This window comes from Oreochromis aureus, linkage group 5 (assembly GCF_013358895.1).
Source record: "Oreochromis aureus strain Israel breed Guangdong linkage group 5, ZZ_aureus, whole genome shotgun sequence".
In the NCBI taxonomy this organism is placed as follows: domain Eukaryota; kingdom Metazoa; phylum Chordata; class Actinopteri; order Cichliformes; family Cichlidae; genus Oreochromis; species Oreochromis aureus.
Window position 1 is genome coordinate 33308012 of NC_052946.1, and position 21863 is coordinate 33329874.

Sequence of the window (21863 nt, forward strand, 5' to 3'; positions counted from 1 at the left end):
TAAAGGAAATGATCAGGCACCACGGTGTAATATAATATACAGCAGATCAAAAAGTCAGTTTATTATTTTTTAAAGTTTTGAATTGACATAAGTCATAAGACATACGGTGATAAATCAGTGTATTAAAATGATCTTCCATTCTTTTCCCATCCGTAGGAAATTTTAGCATTTGTACAGCCATAGTTATGTTAACTGGGCTAAATAAACAGATCAGGTAAGTGTAAAAAGCCAAAATTCACTACTTCATTTTGCCATTGTGATTAGAAACAGAGGAGCATTTATTGCACTTAAATATCCAAACTGCTCTTAAAAGGTTCATAAAAAGGATATGGTCTTAAAGCAGTAAGAGGCAGTAAGAGAGAGAATAAAATAAAAGACTGACACTTGCTATGGCTTTAAATCTATCTATCTATCGCAGACGCTATGTCCAAATTTAGAGGAAATGTTAATGCTCATTTTTCCACCCAGGGTCCACAAACTGCTGAATGGCACTCTCCTCTGGAACAGGACCTACAACAAGTGTAGAAAGACAGAATTTTTAAAAAAAATTTTTTTAAAGAATACTCACTGGGAAAATGTTTTTTTCCAAATGCTTTTACATTTTAAGGTTTAAACCTGCAACTACTGACTGCAGCAAATAAAGCCTAAAGTCTGGAGAAAAAGACACATGCAACTGTCGAGTCTACTGTCTGTTGCAGTCCTACTGAGGCTAAAGCTGTACTCACATTCAGAATCCATGCTGATTTTCAGCGTCGCCAGTCTAGACACAATATCATCTTCCCCTTCCGCGTCGCTGAAGTCAAATCCAGTGTAGCCCTTCTCCTTCACACAGTAGCTGATGAACCTGTGAACAAAAAAGCAAAAATTAAGGAAACGTGAGTGAGAAATGCTCAAGAAATGTGCACTCCCTGTTAACTGGGCAAATTTGATCTGTGGAGTGAAACGCTGTTGTACATCCCAAAAACTCCAAAATTGCAACAAAGTGAACAATTTGAGGTTGTTTTGTCAGCTGCTAACAATGAGGTTTCACTTTCAGTAATCACTGTGTTTACTCAGTGCCTCCCAAAACATCTTGTCTGCTCTTACTTCTCCCATGTTGGGTCCTTCTTGAGGATCACAGGGTTTCCCACCACTATAAGCAGGGACCTGGCTCTCGTCAAGGCTACGTTGAACCTCTACAATTGAATACATATACATATATATATAAAAAAGAATATATTAGTAATTTATTCAACCATTAAAGAAGCAGCAGGCTTTCTTATAAGTTTAAATGATGTGACAAACTTTTTCATTTGACAGGAATCCAATATTGAAGTCTGTGTCCATCTTGACATAGTTGATGCTGCTACGGACGGTGGAGACCATAATGATCTTCCTCTCTTGTCCCTGAAACTCCTCCACAGAGCCGACCTGATATTATAAAACAGAGGGGGGAAAAAAACAGTAGAAAAAGTGCACTTTAGCATCTAATAAAACTTTAATCTTATAACTGTTAAATGCATCCTCAATAATTAAATTACACTTCTGATTAGAAATAAACAGCAGATCAATCTTTTGATTACATTTTATTAAAACAATTTAGAAGTCACTGTAAATGAGCATCTTAGGTTTGCATGGGGGCATCTAACCATATTAACTGACACACAACGTTTACAGCAGAGCTGCTAACCTTCAGCTCTTTGAGATCACTCCAGCGACTCAGTGCTGGGACAAGTCTCAGGGCCTTCTGGATTTTCTCAACCTGTTAGCAAAAAGAAAAAAAGAAGAGCAGTCATGGGAAGTTATGAATGAACCAAACAACCTCCTTTTATCTTCAGTCATTTAACATGAATGTGCACCATGCATATTCACTTGTTTTCTGTAGGGGGCGATTATTCCGATGTCTGTTGCAGACAGTTTGGGGAGACCCTTCTTTCCTTGCGTTTCCATCAGTTTGGTGAGGTAGTCGATCAGGACTTCAATCTCAGACACGTTGAAGAAAGACGGACTGTTCGCCTCTCTCTCATCTTTGCCCATCACTCCATGAAAGATCACTGGAAAACCCTGTAATGGGGTACCACTGTCAGTTATTCTTGTTAAATATGGTTTAAATACAATTTGGCGACTGACTCCTTAGTGAAATTAAAAATGTGAATTAAAACTACACATGAATTGTACACGTGAGCACTCCCATAATGTCTATGAAGTTTAAAGAAAAGTTACTTAGTACTTTTACAACATGAGTTGTTTTCATGTTTTACTATCTACTTTGTTTCAGCCATGAACCTTCTCTTTGGTCCTTTTTCTTCCATCTTCAGCATCCTTTATCCAAAATATATCCACTATCCCTCCTCTGGACATCTCCAAACCAAACCCCTGCAAACTTCGTCTCCAAAACCATTCAACCAAACTTGTCCCTCTGTATATATTCATTTCTAATCTGGTCCCTCATGTCCCAGCAACCTCCAGCTTGGCCTCCTGTCTCTACCCACTCCACCCTGCCTGCGCTCTCTTCTTCACCTCTCTTGTGCACTTTCTTGTTGCTTTGCATAGATGAGACCCATCTCACCCAGCTTCACTACTTCTGCTCCCTCTCATTCAAACACATGTCATCTATCTTGCTTCTGCTGACTTTAGCATACCTCCACCTTTCCTCTACTCACAAATCACAGTGTTGTCCCTGAACATCACAGTCCTCTTGTGTAACCTCAATTGTCAGCAGAGGCTCAGAGCTAATCCCTGATGTAATCCCACCTCCACCTTAAACTCATCTGTCACTCCCACACATTTCACTAGTGTTTCACTGTTCTCATACACGTCCCGCACCACCCTCACATACATCACTGCCAGTCTTGACTTCCTCATTCAGTACCACAGTTCCTCTCTTAGCACCCTATCACATGGTTTCTCTAGATCCACAGACACAGTGAAACTCCTTCTGACCTTTTCTATACTTCTCTGTCATCACTTTCAAAGCAAACATTGCATCTGTAAAGCTCAGATGCACTTTACTATTTTATTTATTCATGTTCATCACAGTTTTTTTTATTTTTAAATTAATGTATGATGAAATCAGAGTTGACAAATACACCTTTGCATCTAATCATGTGCTTTGTGGATGACTTAGGGGAACAAAAAAACCAAAAAAAACCAAACAAACAAGCAAAAAAAACAAACAAAATAAGACCTCACCTTCTTCGGGAGGTATTCCCAGTTGCAATAGGTCTCACGCTCCCATTGGTCAGCAAACACCTGCAGTTCATTTTCATAGAACAACTCATTGGGGATTTTCAGAATGGCACTGTGTGACCTGAGTGAACGGGAAGGAAAAAGAAGAACAATAAAAAAATGATGAAGCATTATTGGTGATTAACCACAGCAGCACAAGTAAAAAATGGCATCGACAAGCAACAGCTGAGAGACCCACCTGTAGTTTCGCAGCAGTTTGGTGACAAAGCGAGTGTCAAAATGCCCGTCTGTATTTTTCTGATATAACGAATTATGTCTCATCAGCCTCTCCAGTAGAGAAAGCCCTGGAGAGCATTCATGATACAGATTTGAATTCATGTTAATCTGAGAAAAACTCAAATAACTGAAGCAACACTAAGCATTCATTTGATCCTAAACTATTGCCAGTGAAAACAGCCAGGGATACACAGTGATGCAACTAACACCATCTGATCAGAAAGAAAAGAAAATGAGACCACTGGACTTACCGAGTCCATGTTCTATTGCAAAAGGAGATCGAAGGATTGGTCCCAGCTGCTTAGGATCTCCTGCCAGCACCAGCTGACCTTTCTCTGCATCGAGCAGACCTGTGAAACAACATAAATGAGTCTGTAACAAGGTGCATCAATTTCAGCACTTGCAAGTTATAACCTTTAATCACAAGAACCGATTTACTGAGGGAGTGTAATGTGTAAGAAAAAATTAATTTACTACTGATCTGACTTAAGGTCACATATATATTTTGAAATTTGCCGTGCAGAGTTTGTAAGCTGTAAAAGTCTTAACCCATACATTTTATTTATTTATTTATTTATTTATTGTACAGCCTTTAGCTAGCTTTGGAGAACACAAAATTCTACAAATGCTAATTATATTCTGTCTGTACTGATGAATGTCACACTGAAAGCTGTGTGCTTTCAGAGAAGGCACATGTGTAAAGCAGCTGGGATGTGGATGAAGTTCTGTAATCAGATAAGTCTATGATAGACGCATGAAAGGTCCATGTACTGCATTAATACCAGATTTAATGGAAAAAAACACATTTAAACAGAAAGTTGGATGTAAGAATTTCAGATTCTTCAAGGTTTCACAAAAGACTTTATTTATGTAGCGCCAATTCAACAAAAGTCCCCACAAGGCGCTTTATATCGTAAGGACCTTGAGGCGACAATCACACAGCCCCCTATGAGCAAGCACATGGCAACAGTGGGAAGAAAAACTCCCATTTTGTAGTCTGAGAGTGAAGCGTTGTGTTAGGATACTTGGGTCCTATCTGGTCTTTGAGATTTGAATTTCACAGAGAGCCAATAAAGAGACGCTAAAAATGGGAGTAATATTGTAATAATGTATGAACAAGCTTTTCAGTATCACTCACAGATCTGAATGTTTCTAATTTTAACATGCAAATGAATGAAGGCAGTCCTACATATTTGCTTAGTGTGCATGGTGAAGGACATCATGATGAAAAACATGTAGTTCAGACATTCATAGTTTACCTGCAATAGCAATGACACACTCTGGCTCTACAGCTTGGCCTCCCTCATCCACAAACACATGCGAAAAATGGCCAACTGGGATCCCTCCAGACACAAGCCTCACAAAGACACAAACACACAGCAGCATGATCAAGTGCAGCATGGCTCATAACACGAAAAATGTGCCAAATGTCAAAGGGTGTTTAAAAACACATCATAATGGATACTTTACATGCCACCCACTGGCTCTTACCTGCCAGCTGTGACCATAGTTGTAACTACGACTTTGTACTTCATCGTAACCTCTTTCTGTGGAGGCACAAAGCTGTCTTTGGTCTTGTCCCAGTTACAGTATTTCTGAAAAAAACACACAAAAAAATATGAGAACATAACCTTTTGTTCAGCTTTCCCATAGTGATTACAATCACTGATTCCTCAATGTGATCATGAGGAATCTAGTGAAAATGCGGGCCTATTTATGGGGCTTGCTGAGACAAGCGAATGCAATGGCACTCTATTTCACATGTAATTTTTAAACATTATGGGCTGTGTTTACATATGGATACACAATTAGTCCATATGTAGCCCATAATGATTGCTGAAGTAAATATAACACTTGATGCTCACCAGGAGACTCTTGGGGACGCTGTTTGGGTCTCGGCTGTTGGCGTACACGCGGTAAATCTGATGAGAATCCATGTTTACTTTTAGTCTTTCACAGAGCAGGTCGCATGCACTGTTTGAAGGTGCACAGGCGAGGATGTGTGCTGATGGATCTGCCTTGCTGACCTGACAAGACGAGCAAAATAAAAGTCATTACTTAATAATAACAGGCTTGTGTGCGAAGACATAACATGGTTTATAGGGAGCCACAGGCCTTTGCCTCACACCCAGCAGGACCCAGGCTGCGGCTGTCACTTATTTCAGAAAGGCACCTAACCTCGCAGATGTGCACAGAATTCAAAGTACATTGCACCAAGGACATACTATAGGACTAATACAGTGGCTGTAAGTACAAATTTCTGAGAAACAGTTACAACATCACGGATAACATCACAAATTACAGCATTGTTAAATTTTGCAAGCCCTTTAAGTTAAAGTTCTGTTTCCAGTTTTTTTAGTGTTTCCTGAAGTGAATCAATTCCAAAATATCCCACCATTTACCCAGTTGAGAGTCACCGTGGGGCTGAAGCGGATCCTAGTTGTCACAGAATGAAAAGCAGCTCACACCTCGTACAGTTTGCCAGTCTTTTGCAGGGCAGTGAGATAAACAACTGTTCACACTAATATTCACCCATGTGGGCAATTTAAAAATCACCAATTAACCCAACTCACAAATGTTGTTGGACTGTGGGAGGAAGCTGGAGTATCCAGAGAGAACCCAGTCAAGCATGGACAGAACATGCCTACTCCAGGACCTTCCTTGCTGTAAAGCAACTGTGCCAACTGCCACATTTGTTGGCAATGTAAAATCTCTAAATTTAAAGTGCTAATACTCATAATACTCGAGAGCAAATAAGCAGCTGATTCAAAAAAAGAAAAATGTGTTTCTAATATACAGCGAGATATCTGGGAAATACCTTACAGGCATCCCAACACGTGCCGATTCCTATGCAAAATCTGTCTGGCAAAGAGAAATCTTACTTGTGTAAGTAACTTATATGTTATTGGTATAGATGCAGGGTGGCAGGGTCGAGCAGGGCACCTGTTAACTGGAAGGCTCATGGTTCGATCCCTGGCTGCAACCCAAAGTAGGGCAAGATACTGAACGTGATCGTTCGTGGAGTGTGAATATTAGACAGAAAAGCACTTAGCACAGACGTGTGAATGGGTGCATGAAGCAAGTATAAAGCACATTAAGTGCTCAGAGTAGAAAAACGCCATAAAAGAACCACCCATCAACATTTTACCCAATTTAGACCTGTGAGAAAAAAATAATAAAACACCAACTCAAACTATGGATTAGCAAAAGATTAGTTTGATTCTGAATAATCTGCCAGTCCTGCACTGGCAACCTGTCCAGGGTGTGTCCATGACCGTTGGGATGGGCTCTAACCCTCCAGTGGTCCTGAACTGGACCAGGAATCAAGAAAATAGATGGATAGAATAATAAAGAAAAGATCAAAGATTCTACTCAAAGTAACAATATCAAATGTCTTGTTCAAAATCCAGCAGCTTTAAATTGGTTACAATGTAACAGCCAACGAAGAACGAATACGTTTTCTGGCAACTCACAAATAAGATATCTGATTAATCTCTGAAGATCTCATTCATACAGATCTTAACTACATGTGACTTTATACCTGATTGATTGCTTCAACCACAGTGATTGTCTTTCCAGTTCCAGGAGGCCCAAAAACAAGATGAGGAGCCGGTTTCGATGATCCAGCTACAATGCGTTGGACTGCAGCATGTTGCTCCGGGTTGTTTTCCAGCTGTCGATTAAACATCCTGGAAAGAGATGTAGAAATTGATTTTTTTACACTTAGCAAAAAAGGTGTGTAAATGTGTGTATAAAAACCTGCTATGCACCTTGTGCCCATTTGGTTTATGGCATTAAACCAAAGAGCAGTAATCCCTCCTGTTAATGCAACATAGTGGCTAAATGCCCAGGAAGACATCAGAGAAATGCTGCTGAGCCCACACTCTCATTTTTCAGAAGCTCACTGTTCTCCTACCACCAGTACCAGGCAGAATATACAGTAGGACACAGTACAATTCATTGTGTCCGTAACATAAAACCCTACATGGCCAAGCTCCTGCAAATATAGCAGATTACTGAGACCTTATTAATGCAGCTGGTCTCTTCGATTATCTGATCAGCATCTCCTAACTGTTCCATGTTCTTATTTTAAAAGCAGAGGCGATCACGCCTTCCTTCACCTATCAGGTTGGCGGAACCTGCATGATTTATTATTGGGCTTTTTTAAAAACAACTGTAAAAAACAAAAACCTAATTCTTAAAGTTTGCCTTTTTTTTTTTTAACCTTTTGCCCATTATTTGTGGTCTGTTTTTCTTCTATTATATGTGTATAGCAGTTTGTATGTATTAATGAAAGACCATGCGTTAGCATTTCTGAGGATCTACACTTATCTTCACTTTTGTGTTTTTATCCAAAACTGTGAAGCACTTTGTAACTTTTTAAAGATGCTATACAAATAAAGTTATTATCACTATTGTCATTAAATGTGGTTACGTTTTTGCATTTATAGATGATGCAGTGCATACAAATAGGCACCAGACCTGAGTTTGGGCATGGGCACACTAGCCACTGCTGCACCCGATGGAAACAGCACCTCCTCAAGTTGATGTTTTACTGCCAGGTCCACAGCCCTGTGTTGTAGCTTCAAAGGGTACCGGTTGAGAGTAAACTCCACATTAAACTTCATATTGCTGATAAAGAGCTGCAACAACCTGAAATGATTGAAAAGTAAGTAACAAGTTTCTCATTGTGGGTTCTTATTCAACATATCATTATTCTAGCTCGTACTTTTTTGAGAAACCCAGCTTCACACTGTCCAGTTCTACTCTGTGAACATATCCGGTATACACAGTAATGGGCTGGACGGTGTCCTCAGATTTGGATACTCTCAGACAATCTCCTCGAAGCACAGATGGCCGATTCTCAGCGACACCAGGAACCTGTCGGACGACATCGATGTTGGGCCATTCATATGTTTTATAAACATAACTACAATTCTGCAGGTGATTCAGATGGGTAGATATGACAAGCTAAATAAACAAATCTGTGTAGGAGAACTAGATCGCAAAATCATCTGTACAAGTAAAATGTGAGGAAAGTCATCTAGCTCCTTCATTAAGAATACAATGTCCCAAACAACTAAAATGCATTCTGAAGTTAACTGCCAAGAAGCACAATTTACAAGTGAATTCAATGCTTCAGAGATGCCAGCTGCTCCAGCAAAAATAGAGCCACCGCAAACACAGAGCATAGCAGACGGTGTTCTAATTAAAATCTCTTTACTCTGAGTTTCAGGAGTTTTTTGTTGCCTTGGTCTTCGGTCATGGTTTGATTGTGGAGATCATACTTTCGGATGTCAACCTCCATCTGTATCTCTTCAAGGTGCAGCAGGAGGTGAAACCGATGCGAGTAGTTCTTCATCTTTAAGGGACAACTGAGGAGACCCCTGGATGTCAGTGCAGAGGTAAATGGTGCATTTAACATTGGGTTAGTTCTATAAAATACTCATCACAGAAAATGCATAGCTGGTTGTAATGAATTGGGTGATTTGCTTACTTCACTGATGCAAGTTTCTGTTTGGCAGTTGGAGAGAGGTACTCGGAGTCTTCCATCCTTCGTTTAGCCAAATCCTTCAGGTCATTATGATACTTGTAGTCTCCTAATTTCACTGCCATCTTCAAAGGCACAACAGAACTGCAGAAGAAGAAAACAAAACACCATATGGCTGTGATCAGTTTCAGAAGACACAAGGTCGGTAAACCCTCAGGGACAACTTGTTGATCTAAAGTACAAGTCAGCAAAAATGCTTCAAACTACTTTGTACAATCAGTTTTGAAATTCATTACCTGTCAGGTGGTACTCCATCTACTATAATGGTGTCAACAGGCTTGTAAGCAGCCACCCGAAATGGTTTATAAGGAGCCACAGGCCCTAGCTCCACAGCCAGTGGAGTCTGGGCTGCAGCTTCTATCTCCCTGACAATGCAGAAGGGCACCGATCCAGGCAAATCTGGGCAGAACTCGAAATACATTGTGGCAGGGAAATATCCATAGTGGTTCAGAATGTACTTAACCTTAACTTCATAGCTCTCTCCTGGAGGAAAAAAAAAAGAAGAAAGAAAAAAAAAAAAAAGGGAAGAAATTGTGAACATTAGCTAGTTTATTTCTCTCATTTCTAAAGGCAGAGAAGAAGTCCTCGATGTCTCACCAGGACAGAGGAACAGCGGAGATGCTCTGGTCACTCTCCTCTCATCCTCTAGAGTGAAACAGCGGATCCTGTGCAGGGCAGTGTAGTACGTCAAGTGGATGCAGTCAGTGCCTTTATTGACAATGTGGAACCTGACAACGAACGGCTCTCGCAGGCGATCCACAGCGAACTGAACCTTCCCACCGCTCTCCACGGGGTCTGATGTGATCTCGATGCCGCCCTTATCAGCCGTGAGCTCTTTCCTGCAGGCGAAGCAAGATCAGGCTGCAATTTTAACAATGACAAGACGGTGCCAAATCACTGAAAAACCAGTGTACCTGGTAAATAAAACATAATGTTTCATCAACCCCACTTCTGCCATGACTGTCTGCTATTAAACAGGTAGAAGGTAATTTAAAAAACCCTCAGATGCTCCTGAAAAGAAGCCTTTTTCCCGTCATAGTGGATTCATATCATGGATTATATGATCTTTGTGACTAAGTGATACCAGTAAATCACTGACACCCAAACTTTTTTTTTTTTTTTTTTTTTTTTTTTTTTTTTTTTTTTACACAGGAATACTTCACCACTGACTCAGATTAAAACTGCTGTGCAGTTAAAAAGTTCCACAGGACTGTATTTATGCAGGGAAGTCAAAAAAGGATCACGAAACAACAAAAGTGTAACTCACAGACAGGTTTTACAGTTCTGGAAAATTACCACAGTTGGAACCAGTTTATCCCTTCTCATCTCATTATCATCATCTTCTATCTTTTTCCTTTGACTTGTATGTCATAAAGCAAAGTGCTGATTATCAGTTCTAAAAAAAACCCCTCCTGATAAAGCCAGTTCTCATGGAGTTTTTTTTAGCTCATGTCTTGTTTTCTTTGAGTCAGTCTTTGTCTTGTCTGCAGGTGGTTTAAAGTGAAGCAGAGAGACTCCTCAGTCATACCAAGAAGAGAAAGCAGCTCTCCCCTGCACTGGCCTCACTCCACGGGTTACCAATCAAATATAAAATCTGCAAGTTTCTAAAAGTTTTAATGTCATGATAAAAGTTACTTTGTTTTAACTTGTGTATCTGTATCTGAAGTGCTTGTTAAACCACTCTCGGCCACTTAAAATATGAAGAATTGTGACATAAACACAAGCACATTACACCCTTATCAATAATGTGCGCTTGCACATCACTGACAGGCAAACGCACCCTGAGTCTTAACATGGCCTCTTATTTGCTTTTATGACAAGAACCATTCTGAAACAGATGTTGAAAAATTAACTTGTTAGTGCTCTCTAATGGACAAACTGTGCAACGTCATTTCTTTTGTTAAGGCCCCTCCCACTCTGCTTGTAGTTTGTTTTTTTTGTTTTTTTTAATTTTCCTTTTCCTGTATGAGCCAGAGCAGCTGATTAGTGTTAGCAAGCATCTTACTTTAATTCAAGGGTATTCTTCTGAACTTTAAGCTGATTCTTGACACTAAGTTATCTTAAAATCTTAAATAAACCAATTACATGTCAGTTACTCAATACATTTTGGCATGTAGATACGGTCAAGATCATTCGCTGAAGTTCAAACTGAGCATCAAAACAGGTCAGAAAGGTGCTTTCAGTGACTCTGAATGTGGCATGGTTAGTTTTAAAAAATGCTGATTTTCTGGGATATTTCTACACTGCTATCTCTAGGATTTGCAGATAATGGTCTAGAAAAGATAAAATATCCGGTGAGCTTCAGTTCTCTGGGCAAAAATGCCCCGCTGATGCCAGAGGTCACTGGAGATAGCCAGACTATAAGCTGATAGAGGAAAGTAATAGCAACTCAAACAATCACTCTTTACTGAAACTGAACAACAGATGATTTGAAAAACGTTGCCTGAATTGAGGAATCTCCACTTCTGTTGTGACATTCAGACACTAGGGTCAGAATTTGACAAAAACAGCATGAAAGCAGAGATCTATCCCATCTTTTATCAACAGTTCAGGCTGGTTGTTTATATGTAATAGCACAGGGGAGATTTTCTTTGCACCAATTTGGCACAGTGGAAATGCCCCTAAAATACTGAGATACCCCTACTGAAGATAAATCAAAGCACATCAACGTTTTTCATATTCTATAAAGTCTATAATAATTTAAAGAAAGATTCTTCCATAAAAAGTGGTTAAATTTACAGATATTGTGATATATCCCATAGTTAAAAGCCGAATGGTAGATACGCATGACGATGTGATTAATACATTTGGTAATAGTTCTTGCTGTGATTGTCGCAGAAACCCCACATATGGTTTGTTGTAAAGGTCTGACTGCACTAAATCCAGTATTTTAACGGCTATAGTCACTGTTTTACATTAAAAATGATAAAATACAGAGGTGTGAAAGGGGTGCTGTCTTACTAATTATATTTTATTCCTGCACAGTTGGCATGGAACACCCATAATTTCAATGTGCACGTACAATGACAATAAAGGCATTCTATTCAATAAAATATTATCAAAACATTTTTTACAAAGCTATATATTGCCATTATATAAGCTATAATAATATGAAAGCAGAGTCCGACTGGCTGAGGGTAATTTGATAACTTCAAGCCATTACAACACAAAGTGTAAACTGACCCATCCCCATGAGCCACAATCTTTACAGATGTCTTGACATTTCCCATCTCATTACTGCCAAGTCACGCTTTTAATGGGATATTGCTCACCCATTTCACTTCTTGAACATCATCTAACAGCAAATTACATTTGACTTTACCATGTATTTGTTTTATGTCAGCTACCTTTGTGTTCTTAAATATGTCTATATTTTTGTAATGCAAAACAAATCTGTGTTCATCATCAGAACTAACTGGATGCTTCCCAACAAGCCACAATGTTCATGTCTTCAAGCTAATTTGCATTAAAAAAGTATGTCACAAGCTGTTCAGCTTGGCATTATTTTTTTTTTTAATATATGGAGGATACCACAATATCTGTGAATTTCACCACTTTTGCAGTAAATAATTTTTATATCCCTTTCATATATTAGACACCCCAGAGAATAGAAAAAAAAAACAATGTTTATTTACTTCTCGTTGCGGTATCTTGATATTTTGGGGGCATTTCCACTGTACTACTACCTGAGTATTGGTGCTGACCATGTCAATCCCATTATGACCACAGTGATGGTTGCTTCCAGCTGGATAATGCACTATTTCATAAAGCTTAAATCATCTCAAACTGGTTTCTTAAACATTACAGTGAGTTTATAGTACTCAAATAGCTTCCACAGTAATCAAATCTCAATCCAATAAAGTACCTTTGGCATGTAGTAGAATGGGAGATTCACATCAGAGATAAGCAGCAACTGTGCAATGCTGTTATGTCAACATGGACTAAAGTTGCTGAATATGTGCTATTAAAAACTAAGACAAAACGCTGTCTAGCAAGGTGTGGCTCACAAAATGGTTGGTGAGTAATTATATTTTATTAGCCATCACTGGCCGATATAAAACCCTAGTAATCAGTCTTATCTGTCCCATATATTATCCTTTGCCAGCTGGCAATATTTACAGACACACTAGCAAAAACATGTGCTCCACTTACACCTAAGAGTGGTTTAGAATCCACACCTGGGTGTCTTTTGTCTATGAAAAAAACCCCACAGCCATGGGAAGAACACGCAGAATTACACACACACACACGTAAGCACTATTCCTAGAAGGCCCTGGATTAAATCCACTATATGGTCAGGGCCTTTCCTTGTGGTGTTTGCATGTTCTCCCCGTGTCTGCATGGGCTCTTTCCAGGTTCTCCGGCTTCCTCCCACAGTCCAAAGACATGCATTTAGTGGAGTTAGTTTAACTGGTGATTTTAAATTACCCATAGGTGTGAATGTGCATGCAAATACTCTTCTGTCTCTCTGTGTTAGCCGTCTGAGAGACTGGGAACCTGTCCAGGGTGTACCTTGCCCCCAGGTGACCCTGAATCGGATAAGTGGAAGAAAATGGACGGGTGAAACTTTTTATGCAATGCTCAACATGATGTTTCTTCCAAATCTTCACGTCATATAAACCAACCAAACCAACAGGCCCTGCTCCTCTCTTGTGTTAATCTCACATGGTCTTTTGTGCGGCAACACCCTGCTTTATTGTTGTCATGCACCTACATGAATAAGCAAATTCACATTTATGAGGGCGCGTCTGAGAATTAGAAAAAAACCTTTACAGCGACGATGGGATAGAGAAACATGTAATACTAACTCAAAATGCATTTTACCTGTTCACCTTCAACTTGCGAAGGATTTCTGATGCAAGTTTTTTCTTTGGGGTCAGCACAGGTGCCACAGGGGTGGAGGAGCCAGCAGGTGTCCCAGCTGGCGTCTGAGGGCCAGAGCCCAGATTCTGTGGCTGAGGGGCCCGGGGCCTCCTCCATTGGTCACAGTACACTCGAACCTACAAAAATAACAGCACAATTCCCTGTTCTGGTTCTCTATTTTCCGGGAATGGGAACAAAACATATCCAAACTCATCCCATCATAGCACTGACTAATATATGGCACAGGGAAACTTGTACTCAATGACCATATCTTACCTGAGGTCTGGCATTAATGTAGACTTGTCCCTGCCTTATCTGGGCTTTGTTGAATTTCACAAGCGCAAAGAAAACATTGGAAAAGTTGGGATCTTTTATTCCTTCTCTGCGAACACAGGAGAAAGAGGCTGTTGGACACAAGACCGGGCATATGGGACACACGGTGTTTAAATGCAGCCTACCTGCCCCTGAATTTGGAGTTATAGATGTCTTTAAGTTCCTTTTTGCTGATGCTGGATACCCTGTCTCCCAGAAATTCAATGAAGTCCAGTCCGGATTCAAGCGAGTCTTTAAGCGACGGCATGTCGACGTGCTTTTACAGGCCGCTGTCACTGACTGCCGACTGACAGAAAGTGAGGAAGTTCATCTGCTGGAAAAGAACGCTTCTGTTTCCTGAAGTATTAATGTGACTGCTGGGTGCAAATGTGCCTCAGCAGGGAAGAAATTTCCACGTGCTGTGTATTTATGCGCAATCTATGCGCATATCCACGGTGTTTGGAAGTTTAGCAACGATTTCTTGTTCATGCTCTGGTTTAAAATGTTTACTAACTTATCTATACATCTACTACTGCGCATTTAGCGCAAAGCCCGGTTTTTGTGAACGCTCGCCAACGGTCCCAGTCAGGGATCATCTGTAAATGCGCTACGCAAGCGGAGCGAAAATACTTCCGCACAGAACAAAATCCTTCATCCTGTGGCTCGAAAATAAAATGATTTAGGGGGGAGTGTTCGGTTTCTAAATATTAAAATAAAGTGCATAAATTATCATTTTTATTTACGGTCTGAATGACAAGTGGCCTGCGAGAGCTGCTTCAGACCTGTGATTGCTCGGCAGTCCCTGGGCTGGATTATATAACCTACGTGTGGCGTTTGTCCCATGTTACTACGTGTTTCCGTCGATTTCAAACAGCAAAATTTTAGGAAAAAGTAAATAAATATATATATTTATATATCTTTTAGGATAACTGATGTTCATAATAAGGATTACAGCTGGGAGGTGAAAAAACTTTTTTTTTCATCTTTTTTTCGATTGGCTAACTTTGTTACATCCACTATTTTCAATACTTTTGCATCTACACACGGCCACCACACCACTGCTCGAAAGCTCGTCTTTGATCAGATCTTTTTATTGCATAATAGTAAATGTCCGTGCTGTACTATTTTTCCTTATTTCGAAAAAAATAATGAGGTGACGCGGCTAAAGACTAAAAGCCTAAACATTTGAAAAGGCATCAAGGTATCATCTGCATTTTCTCACACTTAACTGGCACTGTTTGGTAAAAAATAATAATAATAAAAACAGCGAGAAAAATAAAGCAAATGATAAACTATTTAACTGTTACATGTGCGCGTTTTACACAAAGGGTCGAGAATATTTCGTATGTTTGCTTAGACACGAGTAACATTAAGGTCTCAGCACTGCTGTCTGGTCTAGTCTTATTTTATGTCACAATTATAGGCAAATACAATCTGACTAAACCAAGTAAACATAAACACGCTCATACTTTAATCCTAATAAACCCATTCTGCGATCAATATGAGTGCACAAATCTAATAGGGGCACTACAGTAACTATTGGCTGTTTGTTTAGACCGCTTACTTCAGGTTTTTAAAAAAGGTGTATAATCTTCATAAACTGCTCACAATAGATGTTGTCTGTATGCCAAAGTTCACTGTGCGTGTAAAAAAAAAATTAAAAAAAATAATGATCTATTTCATATTAGTGTATATAACACATCTGTATTTGTATACTTTGATGAGAGCACAGACAAACTTGATCTATTCAGCCAGCTGGTCTGTAGCCAGCATTTTATCCCTGCAGCACACACAGGTATAAGAGAATGTTTACCGAGTCCAAGATTTTAATTAGAAATATCAAAAATGATATGTGATAGAGGAGGCACGGTGGTTTGGTGATTAACACTGTTGTCTCACAGCAAGAAGGCTGTGTTTAAATCCAGTTTGGGGTCTTTCTGTGCCTGTGTTAGTTTTCTCCAGGTGCTGCTGCTTCCTCTATAATCCAAAGATAAGCATGGGGTTAGGTTAACAGGTAATTCTAATTTAACCATATGTGTGGATGTGAGTGTGAATGGTCATTTGTCTCCATGTGTTAGCCCTGTATACCCTGCCTTGCACCATGTGACAGCTGTGATAGGATCCAGATGCCCCACCTGAACTGAATAACTGGAAGAAAATGGATGCATGTGTAATGGCAAAAACAAATAATTTTACTGATTTAAAAAAACAAACAAAAAAACCCAAATCTTTGACATTTAGCCTAATACCAAATTGTCATTCGATCAACAATAATGATCCGAAGTGCTTAAATGTTTTGTGCAATGTTTTTATTTCATGAATAATAAATGTACTTACAGTTTGTATAAAAAAATATAGCAGGAGCTAAAGGCAAACAGCTGGCAAGAGGACACCAATACTTTATCATGCCAGGGGAAAGTAATATCACTCAAGTCATCTCTCAGTACCTGAGAGAAATAGAAGAGCTAAACTATGACAGGTAAAAGACTGTGTCTAGGAATGGGACAAGAAAAGATGTACTTTAGTATTCCTGCTGGCTACAACCAAAGGAATGCTATATTCTCCAGTTGGGTAACATTTCAAATTGCATATAATAGTTTCCCTCTGTTAAAAAAAAAGAAAAAGAAAACTATAGAGGTAAGGAAGCTCTTAGAGGACTCTAGCTATATAGAAAGTGTAAGTTGCTACATGGAAATCAAGGAGCTTTATGGAGGTCATGTGTCTGTTTGAAACACTGAGGGACCAGAGCCACTCTGTGTACATCGTATATGTGAGAATTTGAATGGCAGAGACCAGCCAAACTTTCACAGTGTCACTAAAGGCATTATTAGTTTAAAAAAAAAGTTTACAAATGAGCAACAGTTAGACCAATGTCATTTTAAAATAAAGGCATCCCCTCTTAGTGCTGAACAAAAACTGTAATTCTCTGGAAGGACATACAGTACATTAGGTTGCATCACACATGTTTGCGCAGCTACCAGTTTCCCAATCCCAATCAGTTTGTTGTAACCCCAGCGGACCCTCTCCTCTAAGCATTCTGCATCTCCTTGCCAATCTTGTAGCTCAGGATCTTGTTCCAGTCAATCTTGGTCCGGGTGACTGGGAGTTGTCGACGTAAGGCTTTGAATGTGGTGTCTGACATGGTCTGATAGGTCTCACTGATGGCCACCTGAAATGTTAAAATTAGCAGCATTAAAAAGTGTGCATGTGTGTTCTGCCCTGTCTCCCTATAATGACAACAGATGGCTGCCTGCCTGGTTCTGCCAGAGGTTTCCTCCTGTGAAAAAGGAGTTTTTCCTTCCCACTGTTGCAAAGCGCTTGCTCCTAGGGGATTACCCGATTGTGAGTTTTGCCTTGCAGTATAAATCACCTTGAGGTGCCCGTTGTTGTGATATACATATGTATAAACCTGAATTGAAAAGCACGTTTATAGTTAGAAAAGGTTCTGGTCTCTACAGAGACTCTCGCATGTCATACCAACTGTGTTGTGGGTGAACTTCTTTCTATATCTCAGTCAATAAATTAAACACTGTTAACGTTTAAAGTTACAGAGCTTGAATGCTTTGGCTAACAGGTGTGCTGACAGAGACAGCTATAGCCCGTTGCTGTCTGCTAGACGTCACCTCCACTAATTACAGTTTGTTTGCACTGCTGGTGCCTTTTGAAGCTTTTTTTAAAAGATGGAAAACAGTTGCCTAAACAGTGATGTTATGCATATACAGTCCTTTGAAATAGCTGTCAGTTCCAGTTAATAATAAACATGCGTTTTATTTTTATTTTATTTTACAATGTTCACTCAACACCTGAAAATAGATGTAATTATTTAATTAATGATTCTGATTTCCGACTATTTAACACAACACCTTTAGTCACTTATTTTATAACACTATGGTGTATATACCTAAAAATCTTGCGGTGGTCATTTGGCAGCCAAGAGTGCTTACAAAAATAATGCCATTAGTAGCTTCACTTACCAACTAGGAAATAAAAAAATAAATAAAAAAAATGTGTGTTTCGATCAGTCTTCCCCTTTTAAAGATCACCTATTGTTCTATGCACAGCTTGTCGAGGATCTTAGCCAGTAGGAAGTACATTTTATACAACTTGCCACAGCTCTTCTGTGGCTTTATTAATTTTTTTTCTCTCAAACTGAGGCAATTCCCACATACCTGGTACTCATTTTCTGCATCTTCAATAATTTTTACTAACTCCTTTGCAGTCTGGCTCTCGTTCTGCCAAAAATAAACATACATGAGTTAAACAGATCCAAACAAAATCAACGTGTTCTTAAACTTTAGCCCACAGACATAGAACAACACTTACAGACACAGTCAGTGATTTTTGTACATCTTTATGGCTGACCAGCTGCACATTTCCATCCTCATAATAATGTACCTGTGGTAAGGAGAGGAAATACAACATTGAAACCAAACTAATATCAAGACTATTCTTAAATTCCACCAAATAACAACTTAACATACCTGTATTTTCAAGACTCCGGCAACCTGTGCTGTAGGCTGTGAGACACTGAACTTCCACTCAGACCGGCAGCGACCGTTCCTGGTGAAGGAAAACGCAGAAGGCTATGCTTGAAAGACGATCCCAAATGCATCATTACGGATACACTACATCAACATAATTCTTTGGGAAAATCTGTTAAAGACATTTAGAAAGAGATCATTATCCTTTCTCAACTTACCAGAAGTTTTTAGGCTCATATTGATGGCCCTCGATACAAGCGATAATGGTCTTCTGGCCATCAATTGTTTTCCCATAAACCTGAAACAAATAACCAGGAGTGGGTGATTTATTATGCTTAAACTCAACATGACAGCCATAGTGCAATGAGAGAGGGAGCGATCTTACGGTGGAGACTCCACTGGGGTAGTGCTCCTTGACGTATGCCCTAATAGCAGAGTCACAAGCATCTCTCCATGAGCTGAGGGCTGCCTCGCCCTGATGGGGCTGAGGATCGCTGGCCTCCTTCCTCAGGTGGTCAAACTTGAAGGAGATCTTGTTGTGGGGGTCAAAGAAACGGCCATTACCCAGGTCTCCATGCTCTGTTATCAGAACCTGCAGGAGACCAGACAGAGAAACCTGCTGTTACCATGGGAGTTCATTCAAGTATCCTAAGATAAATTAAATTGTAGATTCAATAATAATAGCAAATTATTTGAATGCTTAAAAAAAAGAAAAAGGCCAAAACTTGCCGGCTCTTCATATCCATCAATTTTGGCACGGGTGAACTGATCCATGTTGTACTGGGCAAAGGCACTATAACAAAAGACAATATAACCATAAGCTGCATTCATATCTATAACATTGTTGTTATTCTTAGACTCTAGAGTAGTGCTACATGATCTGATACTTGGCCCTTTTTGACCATGTAAAGAATAGCAGATCTTAATGACATCATGGAGAACCACGAGTAGCAAAAAATGTCTGAAATTCAGCAGTTACTACAGTCTGAAGCCTGAGATTCAGCTTTGGACTGCATAAGCATGTCATCTCATTATTTGTAACATTGACCATGTTCCAAATAATGGAGGAGAGTAGAGTAATAATTGGTTCCCTTTAAAAAAAAAAGAAAAGGAAAAGAAAGAAGCTAAAGAAGGAAACTTACTGAGCTGCACCCTCTCTGAGGAGATTATCATTGTTGAGCAGGAGTCGCACATCTGAGAACAACAAGTAGTGGAAGACAACCATAAACACATTTTTCTTTGCACATGGGTTGCAGTTAGTACACAAGGTGTAACCGGGGTTTACCGTTGAAAACTTCATTGAACTCTCCTGGAGGAGCATGCATCACAAAATTAGCTGCGATACGGACCTGGAAATAAATAAGACATGTTGTCATAAAAAAAATAAGAAAGAGTGCCACATCATCAATGGGAATCTGCACTTCATCTCTAAGAAACTTTGGTGTTATTTAGTCTTGCTACAGTATCCATTTTTATAAAGATACAGATATAGTAGGCAATTTATATGAACAGATTAAAACCTGCAAATAACCACTAGAGTGAAGCAGAGAGTACTGGGTACTGTACTGTACTGTACTGTAACTTTCTTGGCCAGAGGCTGGTTAGCTCTATTTCAGCCGCTCCTTAGATGGCAGTACATGTCATCCAAGGGCTTTTCTTAGCAGCCACCCAGTATGCATGTGCAAGCATGTGGTGTCAAAGCCCTAGAAAGAAGTGACTGAGGCAGGTACTATGCTCTCATAAAGTAATACTCAATGAGGATCGCAAGTTGTACATTTATACCAGGCAGCTCATTGTAAAATCTGAAGTTAAGTTGTTCTCTATAGAGGTTAAGAGTTCCCTTTTTTAAAATCACGAATTTGCCACCTTCACTGTATCCCTTTGCTAAACCCATGACGTCACTTTCACATTGTAGTATGATTTTGCCAGTGATGCTATCTGTCAGGCAGACAGGATTATTAAAGCCTTCAGGCTGCAGCTGGCGCTGACCTACAATTGGGCTGTCCTGCTGAAAGGGCAGAAGGACATTACAATGAATAACCCAGTTTAAGAGTGGTGCAGGCATTGTGGCATTCAGAGCATACAGCACACTCTCAGGCTCAGACTCAGCTTCTCCATCGTGTATTTCAAACGCAAATGAACACACTATTTACGCAGACTCTTCAGAAAAGTTAAAATGTATTATTTTAGTGTAGATATCACACCAACCTATTAATCTTATTTCGAAAGATTCACTGAAACTACTTAAATAGTTAAGCTCCTGGCCAGATATCAGCTTCAGGAATGCAATGCGCTATTTTACAACATGTTGCAGCATGATACAGACAGCAACACCAGTCACTGCAAGGCTCAGTAACACTGCAGGGAGACAGAAGACCTACCCTCCTTATGCGTTTCTAAACCAAAAATAAGTATCGGGTCTTCAGTGCATAAAATACCCACAAACTCATTTGTGTGGGTCAAGCTTTAACGTCCGACGTTATCAAAACCGGTTGAGGAAGCTAAACGTGAAAGTGAATAGGGTGTGGGTGGTGTTTTGCTATCGATGCTCTGTCATTATCCTTGGTGTAAATGCAGGAAGTAGCTGGACTTCCTTCGATTTAACAGTTGCCAACCACTGCAAAGTTAAGAGCAAAATCAGAAATCGACGTTAGCCGTACGCTGAATATGGCTGCTATTTAAAACGAGTAATTTAGTTAAGTTACTCTATGTATAAGAACATAACAGCTTCAGCTCCGAGCTGTCAAATACAGCCCTGCCTAGGTTTAGCTAGCACCCAACAAACACCTACCATAGCCCTACTGGTAAATTCATACGCGACTTTAAAGATCCCTCCGAGGTCTGCAATTGTTCACGACAAAGGTTAGAGCTAAACCGTTGTTATTGTGAGGATTATTAATATAGCAATACCTTCTCTTCATCGCTGAGCTCTTCGAAATCTGCCATCTTGGCTCAATGAAGCGTTAACAAAGCGACGGTGGATGTTGCCAGGTATGTGGGACTGACTCCTCCCAACACAACGACCGCCCAGTCCCGGAAACCGTCTGCCCGAGCCGGTAAAACAACAACGTTCACGCTGCCGTGAGCACGAATGTGTAGATTTAGACAATAATTATAATATTAGCATATCCTCATACATTTTGGAAATTAACATGAAGTACATTACATATTATAAAATGCCGAAATTCAGGGATTGTAATGCTTTGTTTATT

At 39.7% G+C, this 21863-nt stretch overlaps 2 protein-coding genes across 2 annotated transcripts; both read right to left on the bottom strand.

Annotated features, from left to right (window-relative positions):
• Positions 1-30: 30 nt before the first annotated feature.
• mov10a (Mov10 RISC complex RNA helicase a) lies at positions 31-14832 on the bottom strand. Its single transcript, XM_031738905.2, has 22 exons — positions 14317-14832; positions 14135-14240; positions 13820-13995; positions 9593-9834; positions 9232-9478; positions 8942-9079; positions 8669-8831; positions 8174-8325; positions 7927-8097; positions 6986-7133; positions 5310-5471; positions 4936-5039; positions 4704-4801; positions 3696-3794; positions 3407-3512; positions 3172-3289; positions 1852-2043; positions 1670-1741; positions 1285-1410; positions 1087-1175; positions 726-844; positions 31-510 (listed from the first exon to the last, which is right to left on the bottom strand). The coding sequence occupies exons 1-22, from the start codon at positions 14436-14438 to the stop codon at positions 446-448; spliced, it is 3015 nt and encodes a 1004-aa protein (XP_031594765.1). The 5' UTR covers positions 14439-14832; the 3' UTR covers positions 31-445.
• A 1630-nt stretch (positions 14833-16462) lies between these two features.
• Positions 16463-21691, bottom strand: capza1a (capping actin protein of muscle Z-line subunit alpha 1a). Its single transcript, XM_031738892.2, has 10 exons — positions 21562-21691; positions 19937-20000; positions 19794-19845; positions 19381-19444; positions 19037-19243; positions 18870-18949; positions 18652-18730; positions 18494-18565; positions 18340-18402; positions 16463-17339 (listed from the first exon to the last, which is right to left on the bottom strand). Exons 1-10 carry the CDS (start codon positions 21595-21597, stop codon positions 17199-17201), a joined length of 858 nt encoding a protein of 285 aa, XP_031594752.1. The 5' UTR covers positions 21598-21691; the 3' UTR covers positions 16463-17198.
• Positions 21692-21863: the final 172 nt, after the last annotated feature.